The 12,386-nt window shown below is 27.5% G+C and overlaps 1 protein-coding gene across 1 annotated transcript; it reads left to right on the top strand.

Moving 5' to 3' along the window:
* Positions 1-936: 936 nt before the first annotated feature.
* LOC111689450 (SET domain-containing protein SmydA-8) lies at positions 937-3,573 on the top strand. The gene is made up of 6 exons (XM_046947188.1): positions 937-955; positions 1,148-1,452; positions 1,512-2,082; positions 2,260-2,432; positions 2,883-3,005; positions 3,059-3,573. Exons 1-6 carry the CDS (start codon positions 953-955, stop codon positions 3,471-3,473), a joined length of 1,590 nt encoding a protein of 529 aa, XP_046803144.1. The 5' UTR covers positions 937-952; the 3' UTR covers positions 3,474-3,573.
* Positions 3,574-12,386: the final 8,813 nt, after the last annotated feature.

Below are 12,386 nucleotides of genomic sequence, written 5' to 3'. Positions count from 1 at the left end.
CTAGTCTATAGTCTAGTCTATAGTCTAGTCTATAGTCTAGTCTATAGTCTAGTCTATAGTCTAGTCTATAGTCTAGTCTATAGTCTAGTCTATGGTTTAGTTTATAGTATAGTTTATATTCTAGTCTACAGTCTAGTCTATGTTATATGTCAATATTTTAATCTATTATCTTGTTTATAGTATAATTTATACCCTAGTCTTTACTCTGGTCTATAGTCATGTCTTTATTCTATTCTATAGTTTAGTCCTTCGTCTAGTCAATATAGTAGTCCATAGTCTAATCGATAGTCTAGTTTATAGTCTAGTCTGTAGTCTTGTCCATAGTCTAGTTTATAGTCTAATTTATAGTCCAGCTTATAATGATTAATGTTTTTGCATTTCTCCTTTATTGATTTCTCGCTTAATTGGTTAATGGTTGAAAATTATTCCGCAGACGCGTGCCAAATATTTATAAATATATATTTATACATACATATACATACATTCATTCACATGTATGTTTATACGAAAAGAGAAAAAAAGGAAAACACATTTACAACACTTTTATGCGTGTCTGCCAGCCACAATTTGTGAAATAATTAGCGTGAACGAAAAATTTAGGGCCAAAAATACAATTTAAGACAAAATGTTAACAAAAGATTTATCAACGTAAAAACATGTGTTCGACGGGTGGTGTGCGCGCAAAGCAAGGGGGAAAGCAAATTTTATAGGAATATCGAACAGTCGGTAGTGGTGGTAGCAAGAAGAGTCGAGAGACTTATTACACCTGTTGATTTGAAGCAACATAAAATAGACTTGGCGGTGCGAAAGTATTAAATGAAAATGATTTTTTAATTGTTTTTTTTTTTCTCGCGCTGCGATGGCCATAGTTGAGGAAAAGTTTTTGCTTAATAGAAGCGTAGAGTGGGGGTAGCGTAATAGCAGGAGAAAAACAATTAATTATTATTTGTATATGGTAAGTTAAGGGTGGTGTGTCTGGGGGATTTAGTTGGAGGATTATTAGTTTACTTTGCGTGTCTTGAGGAAAATATTAAAATGTAATTAAATTAGAAAACTCTGCGCCATAATTAGTAAATGATATTGATTTATTTATTAAGCCCAACAAAAACAAACAAATATATTTTACAAAAAATAAATTTTATTTTAGAAAAATAAGAAAAAACAACAACGTCATCATACACCGGTCAATACCCCGCCACAGCAGCCAGAGGTGGAGGAATTAACGGAAGATTTAAAACAATTGAAGTTAAGCGTCAAGACAGAGGATGCTAATTTGCCTTATACCATTGCAATGTCCGATATCTATGGCAGATATTTGGTGGCTAAACGTGATTTAAAGCCGGGAGAAATTTTGATCACCGAGAAACCTTTGGCTGTAGGACCCTGTGTTTCAGCGGATCCCGTTTGTTTGGGCTGTTATATGCCGGTAACATTGAAGGCCACACAGTATAGGTGAATTAGTTTAAGACTAAAACTTTTTCATAAAACAAACTAATACGAAACCTTTTCAGATGTCCCTCTTGCCATTGGCCCATGTGTGGTCCTGCCTGTCGTGGTTACCACCAGCTGGAGGGTCATTCTACCTATGAATGTGAACTCTTCAAAGAGGAGAATACCTCTAAACCTCTCATTGACACTGCTTCACCAGTGAAAATTAAAAATCTCTACGAACTGGTACTCATCGTTCGCATACTCCTAATGAAACAACATTCACCCGATCTCTATAAACGAATCATGCTAATGGAATCGCATTTAGAAATGCGTAAACTTAATGCCGAACTATGGAGTCATTATGAAAGTAATGTAGTGACATATTTACGTGAAACTTGGCATATGGGCGGACAATTTACCGCCGAAGAAATACATACAATTTGTGGTATTTTGGATGTAAATTGTTTTGAAATTGGTCAAAATTTTGCCAAAGCACGTACTTTATATCCTAGTGCTTTCCTATTGGCTCATGATTGTTGTCCGAACACCTCGCATACAGATGATCCCAAGACATACGATATCATATTGCGCACCTCGAGGTCGGTGAAGAAGGGAGAGGCCTTGACCTTAAGTTATGCCTACACCTTACAGGTGGGAGCAAGAGAAAAGCTTTAATTACTCTAAATTTTTCTACAAATTGCTTAAGCTTTCTAATTGCAGCTTTTAATAATGGCTTTCTTACATCTCAATTTAGCAGGCTTTGCTGTGGAGATCGAAAATCTCATATATTATCTTACTAAACAAAAATGTTTGCTTACTTTTTCTCAGGGTACTTTAAAACGCCGTGATTTTATGCAAGCTGGTAAACTGTTTTGGTGCTGCTGTAAACGCTGCTCGGATCCGTATGAATTGGGTACAGATTGCAGCGCTATTAGGTGTATGAAATGTAAAAAGGGTTTCATAAGGGCCACGAAGCCTTTGGAACAGGAAGCGGATTGGAAGTTAGTTTGAATATAAAAACTTATATTAAGTCTTGTCTATAGTCCAGTCTCTCTAGTGTAGATTATAGCCTAGTCTATAGCCTCGTCTTTAGTTTATAGTCTAGTCTAAAGTCTATTCTAAAGTGTAGTCTAAAGTCTATTCTAAAGTGTAGTCTAAAGTTTAGTCTATAGTCTAGTCTATAGTCTAGTCTATAGTCTAGTCTATAGTCTAGTCTATAGTCTAGTCTATAGTCTAGTCTATAGTCTAGTCTATAGTCTAGTCTATAGTCTAGTCTATAGTCTAGTCTATAATCTAGTCTATAGTCTAGTCTATAGTCTAGTCTATAGTCTAGTCTATAGTCTAGTCTATAGTCTAGTCTATTGTGTAGTCTATTGTCTAGTCTATAATCTACGATTTATGCTGAAAAAGATTAAGTTTTATTTGATTCTCTTGTTTTTGTATCTATACAGATGCTCTAGCTGCCCCCAAATCCTTCTGGCCCCGGAGGTATCAAAACTTTTGGATAAAATCAACAATGATCTGGAATCAATAGATGTACATGATGTGCCCGGCTTGGAAAACTTTTTAAAAAGGAAAGAGTCTAGAGAAATAAAAGAAACATTTTTAATAGCATATATTTTTTCAGATATAACGATATCTTGGGTCCACATCATTATCTCCTTCTGTCGGCCAAATACTCTCTCTGTCAATTATATGGCAAAATTGACAACTACTTATTGCCTCAACTGTCTTTGGAAGATTTGCAAAGAAAACAAAGATATTGTAAAGAATTTTTAGAAGTAATAGATGTTTTAGAACCGGGTCTGACAAGATTAAGAGGTCTGATCATGTATGAGTTGCATGCGCCGATTATGATGCTATCACAGTATATGATAATGAATAACTTGATAACGCGCAAACAATTTAATCAAAATATCAAAGAAGTCATACAACTTTTAAAGGAAAGTGCCTTGATATTGAAAATGGAACCGGCAGGGTCGTCAGAGCATCAAATGGGTTTAGCGGCTGCAGAAGCTTTGGAGAAAATGGGAGTAAATTGAGAAGATTGATTTTTTTTGTAATCTTAAAGAAAGTTTGTAAATTTGAAAGATTTTTAAAATAAAAGTATGTATTTTTTGTTTAAGAAGTCCAACTTCGGTATTCAAATTGTTGTTCTTATGGCACCTGTTTTCAATGTCTGCTTGGACAGACAGATTGTGTTGGACACTTTCGTAACGCAGTTTTAATTTATAAGAAACAAAAGAAAATCGAGAAAATAAAATGTTCTCTCATCAACAATTTACCTTGAAATGGTTGTGCTTAAAACCAAAGAACATTATCAAGATATTTAATGCATTCTAATGACATAAAATACCGTAATTAACATTTAAATGAAGATTTCAACTAATTTGTCATGAAGTGTAATTCACAATTAAGTACAATGGACTAAGGAATTAGAAAAAGAGAGGCAAATAAATGAAGGTATAGAAAGCTAAGAGAACGAGTGATAACTTAATAAATTTGTTGGTAGTTTAATTTTTTTCGATTTTATATCACAATTTTCGTACATTAGATTTCAAAATTACAAATACTACTATTTTGGAAAAAAGTAGTATATTTACTACTATTTTCAAATTACAATATTTTATTGGTTTTTAAACATTTCTACTATTCCTAATAAATTGTAAAACATACTTACAAAAATCTACTACTTTTTCTCAAAAAAGTAGTTGCTAATTTAGTACCTTTTGTAAAATTTAAATGAAAATAATTACATCCTAAAAGTCTATAATTTTCTACAACATATATTATAAGAAAATTTCAAAAATTTGTTACTTTTTTAAAAAGTAGTATTTCTACTACTATTTTTAAAAGTCAAAATATTTACATTTTTTGAAGCTCTACTTTAAAATAATTAATTTATTGCAAAATAATTAAAAAAAATTACTACTTTTTGCAAAAAAGTAGTAGCAAATTTAGTATTTTTTGCAAAATTGTTAATAAAAAGTAAATTTTCTTTAAGCTTTAACTCTTCTGAATTATATACCATAAAGAAAAATGTGAAATTCATAGCTTTTTTAAAAAAGTAGTATTTCTACTACTATTTTTAAAAGTCAAAATATTTACATTTTTTGAAACTCTACTTTTAAATTATTAATTTATTGCAAAATATTTTAAAAATTTTACTACTTTTTGCAAAAAGTAGTAGATTATTTAGTACTTTTTTAAAATTTTTTTTTAATTAAAAGTAAATTTTCTTAAAGTTGAAAATCGTCTGAATTATATGCTATAAGAAAAAGTATTATATTCATAACATTTTTTTTAAAAAAAGTAGTATTTCTACTACTATTTTAAAATTGTAATATTTTAATGTTTTCATAATATATCTTGTATGGCAAATAAATTGTAGTTAAAATTTAAGAAAAAACTTACTCCTTTATTTAAATAGTAGTAGAAAATTTAGTACTTTTTGTAAAATTTTATTAAAAATTTCTTTTTTTAAAGCTTTTTTAGGTTTGAAGTTTGGAAAAGCTGTGAAATTCTAAATTTTTTTAAATAGTAGTATTTCTACTACTAATCACAACATAAGTCAGTTATTTATTGTGCCTCCTTTAGTTTAAATTTAAATTCCCTCTAAATATGACAATGTTGTTTTTCTGTTCATTATTTTCATTTTTCCAGTGTCTCATCAAAAATATTATTGTTTGAAAATAGTTTTCTACCTTGTTAGAGGCGAAAAAGAAGCAGCCAGTCGTACACAAATACAACTTTAAAAATAATAATAATGTTACCAAAAAACAGCAACACAAACAAAACTAACGAATAATATAGTTTCCGTTCTAGATAATAAACAACAACAACAGTTGTGGAGGTAGAAGCAAGGCAGGGAGCAGGCTGAGAAAACATATTCAAGGAACACAACGTATGTATGTAGTTGTAAAAATGTTTGTAGAATAATTCCACTTGACTTCAAAGCCCATATATTTTTTGTCTATTTGTGTGAGTGTATGTCTTCTGTAAGCGTGTCACTTTGTTATTATGATTGTGCTAAAGGAATTTCTGTAGGTAACTAGATGTTGTTGTTGTTGTTTATCCTTAAAACATTGCTGCTGTTGTTGCTATTTTTATTTGTGCCATTATGTTGAGTGTGTGCTTTTTTTTTTTGTTTTTGGTAAGTGGTGGTAGATACATGGATAACAAAAGTTCTTCTTTTATTTTTAATAGTTGGATTTTTTCATAAGTTTTCTTGCTTGTTGTTTTAGTTGTTGCTGTTGTAACATATGTACACGTTAACTTCCTTTTTAGCTTCCAGCTTAATGCAATCCATTATCTGGTAAATATTGTACAAAAATTTATACTGCTGTTATAGATATGAGCTTTACAAAAACATTTAGTATGCAAAAATTTTCAACGTTAATAGTTAAACAAAATTTAAAAAAAAATATTATTACTTTTTGCCATATAGTACTAAGTAATTCACTATTTTTTGTTAAATTTCTAAAAAAATCGTTAGTTTATTAAAGCTTAAATGTTCATGTATAAGAAAAATCACTAAATTTTGACTTTTAGAAATAAGTAGTATTTCTGCTACTATATTAAAATTCAAAAATTTTTATATTTTTGAAATCCTCACATCTTAATGATTAACTTCTATGAAAACTTTTTTTAAATTTACTACTTTTGCAAAAAAGTAGTAAATAATTTACTACTTTTTGCTAAATTTATAATGATTAAATTAGATTTTCTTAAAGACTGGCTGGTGATGAATCATATTCTAAAAGAAAAATTTTAAAATTCGCACTTTTTGGAAAATGTAGTATTTCTACTACTATTTTAAAATTCAAAATTTTTAATGGTTTTGTAATCCATACTTCATAATAATTAATTCCCATAAAAACTTTTTTAAAAATTTACTACTTTTGAAAAAAAAGTAGTAGATAATTTACTACTTTTTGCTAAATTTATAATGATCAAATTCGATTGTTTAAAGTCTAACTGGCGATGAATCATATTCTAAAAGAAAAATTTTGAAATTCGCACTTTTTGAAAAAAGTAGTATTTCTACTACTATTTTAAAATTCGAAATTTTTTATGTTTTCGTAATCCTTACTTCATAATAATTAATTTCTATGAAAACATTTTTAAAAATTTACTACTTTTGCAAAAAAGTAATAGATAATTTACTAATTTTTGCTAAATTTATAATGATCAAATTAGATTTTTTTAAAGTATGGCTGGCGATGAATCATATTCTAGAAGAAAAATTTTGAAATTCGCACTTTTTGAAAAAAAGTAGTATTTCTACTACTATTTTAAAATTCGAAATTTTTTATGTTTTTGTAATCCTTACTTCATATTAATTAATTTCTATAAAAACTTTTTTAAAAATTTACTACTTTTGCAAAAAAGTAGTACATAATTTACTACTTTTTGCCAAATTTTTTATAAAAAGTATATTTTCTTAAAGCTTATGTTTTATTGATGTAGATTTCATTTAAAAATTTCTGAAATTCACACTTTTAGAAAAAAGTAGAATTTCTACTACTATTTTAAAATTACAATATTTTAATGTTTTTGTTATGTTTCTTTCATTCCTATTTAGTTGTAATAAAAATTTTTATAAAATTTAGTACTTTTTGAAAAAAAGTAGTAGCTTATTTACAACTTTTTGTTAAATTTCATTTTTTTTAAAGCTTGTGTTCAGTTAAGTTTTAATATACAAAGAACTCTATGAAATTCAAACTTTTTGAAAAAAGTAGTATTTCTACTACTATGTTTAAAGTGCAATATTTAAATACTAGTTTACTACTTTTTAAGATTTTTTTTTTCGTAAAAATGTTTAAATAGAAATAAAATTTCTTTAACAACATTCAATTCCTCCAAATACGTGTTTTCATTTCCTCGAAAAAAAAACATACAATTACCAAGTGTATTTCCCATATGGATTTTGTTTACAATTGAATTATTCTTCAGCATATTTCTAGGCTGTTGGTGCTTTCATATGGACAAGCTGTTAGAGGTGAGTATGCGCCCAAAAAGAAGCACTCAATATTAAAGAGATAGAGAGATAGAGTATAATAATCTCATGAAAATAGGAATTTCATATTCAAACATGTTCTGATTAAATAAAAAGTAGTAAATAACTTACTACTTTTTGCAAAATTTGGAAGAAGAATTTAGTTTTCAAAAATCTGATATTTTATTGAATTATAATCCATAGTTTTTTATTTTTTTTAAATTTACTACTTTTTACAAAAAAGTAGTAGCTAATTTAGTACTTTTTGCAAATTCCAAAAATTAAATTACATTTTCTTAAAGCTAATGCTTTATAGAATTATAATCCATTAAAAAAGTAAGAATTTCATACTTTTTTAAAAAAAGCAGTATATCTACTACTATTTTAAAATTCCAATATTTTTATAGTTTTGTACTCTTTTCATCATAACAAATAAATTGTAGTAACAGTTTTTTAAAATTTACAACTTTTTACAAAAAAGTAGTAGCTAATTTACTACTTTTTGCAAATTTCAAAAACTAAATTACATATTTTAAAAGCTTATGTTTTATAGAATTATAATCCAATAAAAAAAGTAAGAATTCCATACTTTTTGAAAATAGTAGTATTTCTACTACTATTTTAAAATTGCAATATTTTTATAGTATTGTGCTCTTTTCAACATAACAAATAATTTGTAGGAACATTTTTTAAAAATTTACTACTTTTTACAAAAAAGTAGTAGCTAATTTAGTACTTTTTGCAAATTTCGAAAATTAAATTATATTTTCTTAAAGCTAATGTTCTGTACAATTATAATCTATTAAAAAAAGTAAGATTTTCATACTTTTTGAAAAAAGTAGTATTTCTACTACTATTTTAAAACTGTAATATTTTTATAGTTTTGTGCTCTCTCCATCATGACAAATAAATTGTAGTAACAGTTTTTAAAAATTTACTGCTTTTTACAAAAAAGTAGTAGCTAATTTAGTACTTTTTGTAAATTTCAAAAATTATATTATATTTTCTTAAATCTAATGTTCTGTAGAATTATAATCTATTAAAAAAAGTAAGAATTTCATACTTTTTGAAAAAAGTAGTAGAACTATTTTAAAACTGTAATATTTTTTTTAGTTTTGTGCTCTCTCCATCATAACAAATAAATTTTAGTAACAGTTTATAAAAATTTACTACTTTTTACAAAAAAGTAGTAGCTAATTAAGTACTTTTTGCAAATTTCAAATATTAATTCACATTTCCTTAAAACGTATGTTTTAATGAATTATATTATATTAAATAAATTATCAATTTCATACTTTTTGAAAAAAGTAGTATTTCTACTACTATTTTCAAATTTTAATATTTTTAAACTATTTCCTTCATAATAAATAAACTTCCAATCTATTTTTTAAAAAATATTACTTTTTACTAAAAAAAGTAGTATGAAATGTAATACTTTTTGTTTTGTTTATAAAAAAGCCGGTTTTTCACTCAAAACATGCGCCTGCTTTTTGGCATTTACACTCATTATATGAGTTTTTATGTTGGAGTTTTTTTTCTGATTTTCACTCATTCCTTTTAGATGGAGTTGCCATTATTATTATTGTATATAATTCACCATTTAGAAAAGTGATGACAACAGTTTAACGTCGATCCTTAAAGCGTAAAGTTTGTCGGATTTAAATAAACGGTTGTTTTTCATTTGGAAGAATATTTTGCAAGTGTTTTTTTGTAATTATTTGAAAACAAATAAAAATACGTTTACACGTGGATTATTGATAAAAAAAGAAAAAGAGGGAATTGTTAGAAAACGGTTTTTAAGAAAAAAGTGAAAAAGAAGTAAAATTTAAATAACTAAGAGTTCAATTAAAAGAAAAATTTATTAAGATTGTTTAATCGAATTGCTTACAAATCTTTAAAAAGTAACAAAAGGTTTTACGAAGCTGTTTAAAAAATTTTCCCAAAATTACAAAAAAAGTAGTCGTTTAAAGAAATTTATAAATAGTTTATAAATTGTCTGCAATAACCAAAAATTTTTAATTTTTTTTTCAAGAATTTCTCAACCCTAAAGTTGATATCAACTGAAAGTTATTTTGTGAGTGTGTAAGAAAACTTAAAGTATAAATTGTAAACTTTTTCGATATTTCCTAACTAAAACAAAGTTTAAAATTTTTAAAATACATAAACAAATTAAGTGAAACATTTAAAGTCTTAAGAGAAACAAAGTTATAATAGAAAATCAATAAAATCATGAAAATTTGAAATACATTTTTAAAAATATTATAAAATACTATAATAACTAAAGAAAATCTAAAATAACTCATAACAACTTAACTACTGCGAAATAAAATTAAGCAATAAAACTAACAAAAAGGTAAACAAATTAATTAAATAAAATAGAAGTTAAAAATTTATAAAAAAATTTAATTTTAATAAAACAGCTTATAAAACAACTAAACCTACCTACCTACATCAGCTTCAAGGCAAAAAAATCTGAAATCGTTATAAAGCCTAAGGACGTGGCTTTAATTAACAATTTAAATAATTAAATTATCTCTTTCCCAACTAAAGTTATTAAGAATTTTCGAAGTTAACATCTGAATTAATATTAATCATACGTCTAGTGGTACAAAAAGTTAAAAAAATGCAAAATATTTACTTTGTACAAGACTATAGACAAGACTCAAGATTAAATAATAGACGTAAGTAAAACCTTAAAACACACAATATAGACTAGACTATATACTAAACTATAAACTAAAGACCAGACTAAAGACTTGACAAGATTATTGACTAGACTAAAGAAACGGTAAAAGTCAAGACTATAGATAAAATCACAGACAATAGACTAGACTATGGACTAGAATAAAGACTAGACTATAAACTAGACTATAGACTAGACTTTAGACTAGACTATAGACTAGACTATAGACTAGACTATATACTAGACTATAGACTAGACTATACTATAGACTAGACTATAGACTAGACTATAGACTAGACTATAGACTGGACTATAGACTGGACTATAGACTAGACTATAGACTAGACTATACTATAGACTAGACTATAGACTAGACTATAGACTAGACTATAGACTAGACTATAGACTAGACTATAGACTAGACTATAGACTAGATTATAGACTCGACTATAGACTAGACTATAGACTACACTATAGACTACACTATAGATCACACTATAGACTAGTCTATAGAATAGACGAGACTATACACTAGACAACAGACTAGACTATGGACTAAACAATAGACTAGTCCATAGACTAGAATATAGACTTGACCATAGACTAGAATTTAGACTAGACTATAGACTAGACTGTAGACTAGACTGTAGAGTAGACTTTATACTAGACTATAGACTAGAATATAGACTGCACTGTAGTCTAGACTATTGACAAGATTATAGACTAGACTATAGACTAGACTATAGACTGAACTATAGACTGGACTATAGACTGGACTATAGACTAGACTATAGACTAGACTATAGACTAGACTATAGACTAGACTATAGACTAGACTATAGACTAGAATACAGACTAGAATATAGACTAGACTATAGACAACACTGTAGACTAGACTATAGACTGGACTATAGACTAGACTATAGACTGGACTATAGACTAGACTATAGAGTAGACCATAGATTAGGCTATAGACTAGGCTATAGACTAGACTATAGACTAGGCTATAGACTAGGCTATAGACTAGACTATAGACTAGGCAATAGACTAGACTATAGACTAGACTATAGACTAGGCTATAGAATAGACTATAGATTAGGCTATAGACTAGACTATAGACTAGGCTATAGACTAGACTATAGATTAGGCTATAGACTAGACTATAGAATTGACTATAGACTTGACTATAGAAAAGACCATAGACTAGACCGTGGAATAGACGAGACTGTAGAATAGACTTTAGACTAAACTGTAGTCTAGACTATAATCTAGACTATAGACTGTAGACTAGAAAATACACTAGACTATAGTTTAGTCTGTAGACTAAATTATTGACTAGACTAGGCTATATACTAGGCTATAGATTAGACTGTATACTAGACTAGACTATAGACTAGACTTTTGTAACTAAACGGATTTATTATAAACGAAAAAAGTAGTTTTTCGCTTTAAATTTTTCTTGAATATGTATTTCTGAAATTCTCTTATTATTGCTATTTAAAATATCATCCATTTAAGTTATAAAAACCAACAATTTTAACATAATTTTTTTTTTGTTCTAAACAAAAATATCTCTCTTGACTTAACGTTTTCTTCTGCACTAAGCAAGCGGAAAAGGAAATTACAATTATGGCCAACATGCTGGTTGCGTTGGTGTCTTTAACTAAGTGTAACCATGTATGTGTAAAGCTTTGGTGTGTGTATGTGTCTGTCGGTTGGTGAGCATCTCAATGTAAAGCATCATTAATCATTGTCTTTGTCAATGGGTGTGTGTGTATGTGTGTACAAGAATGAGTTAAGAAGATACACATACCAAAACACTAGTGCTATAGTGAGTGTAGGTAAACGGATACTGTGTCAGTTTAAATAACATCTAAATTGCTGGTTTTTTGCTTCCTTTTTTCGTCTCTTTTTTCCGCTGTTAAAATTTTACTGCTGTTGTCTTACTTTTTTAATCCTTTAAAATTGAAGAAAAAATAAATAAATCGTTTTAAATTGGAAATGAAGGGAGCTAGAAAAATGAATCATGTTTTTATTTTCTCAATTTTGCCATCTTAGCAAAATGTTAATAAAATGAAATGGAAACATTAGACTTCATATATCAATTTGAAAAATAAACATATTTAGTGTTTTAGTAAAGTACTAGTTCAGTTGTAGTTTAGTTCGAGTTCAGTTCTAGTTCATTTCTAGTTCAGTTCTAGTTCAGTTCTAGCTCAGTTCTAGTTCAGTTCTAGTTCAGTTCTAGTTCAGTTCTAGTTCAGTTCTAGTTCAGTT

This window comes from Lucilia cuprina, chromosome 3 (genome assembly GCF_022045245.1).
Source record: "Lucilia cuprina isolate Lc7/37 chromosome 3, ASM2204524v1, whole genome shotgun sequence".
NCBI lineage: Eukaryota > Metazoa > Arthropoda > Insecta > Diptera > Calliphoridae > Lucilia > Lucilia cuprina.
The sequence above is the reverse complement of the archived record's forward strand: the minus strand, read 5'-3'. Positions and strand labels throughout refer to the sequence as shown.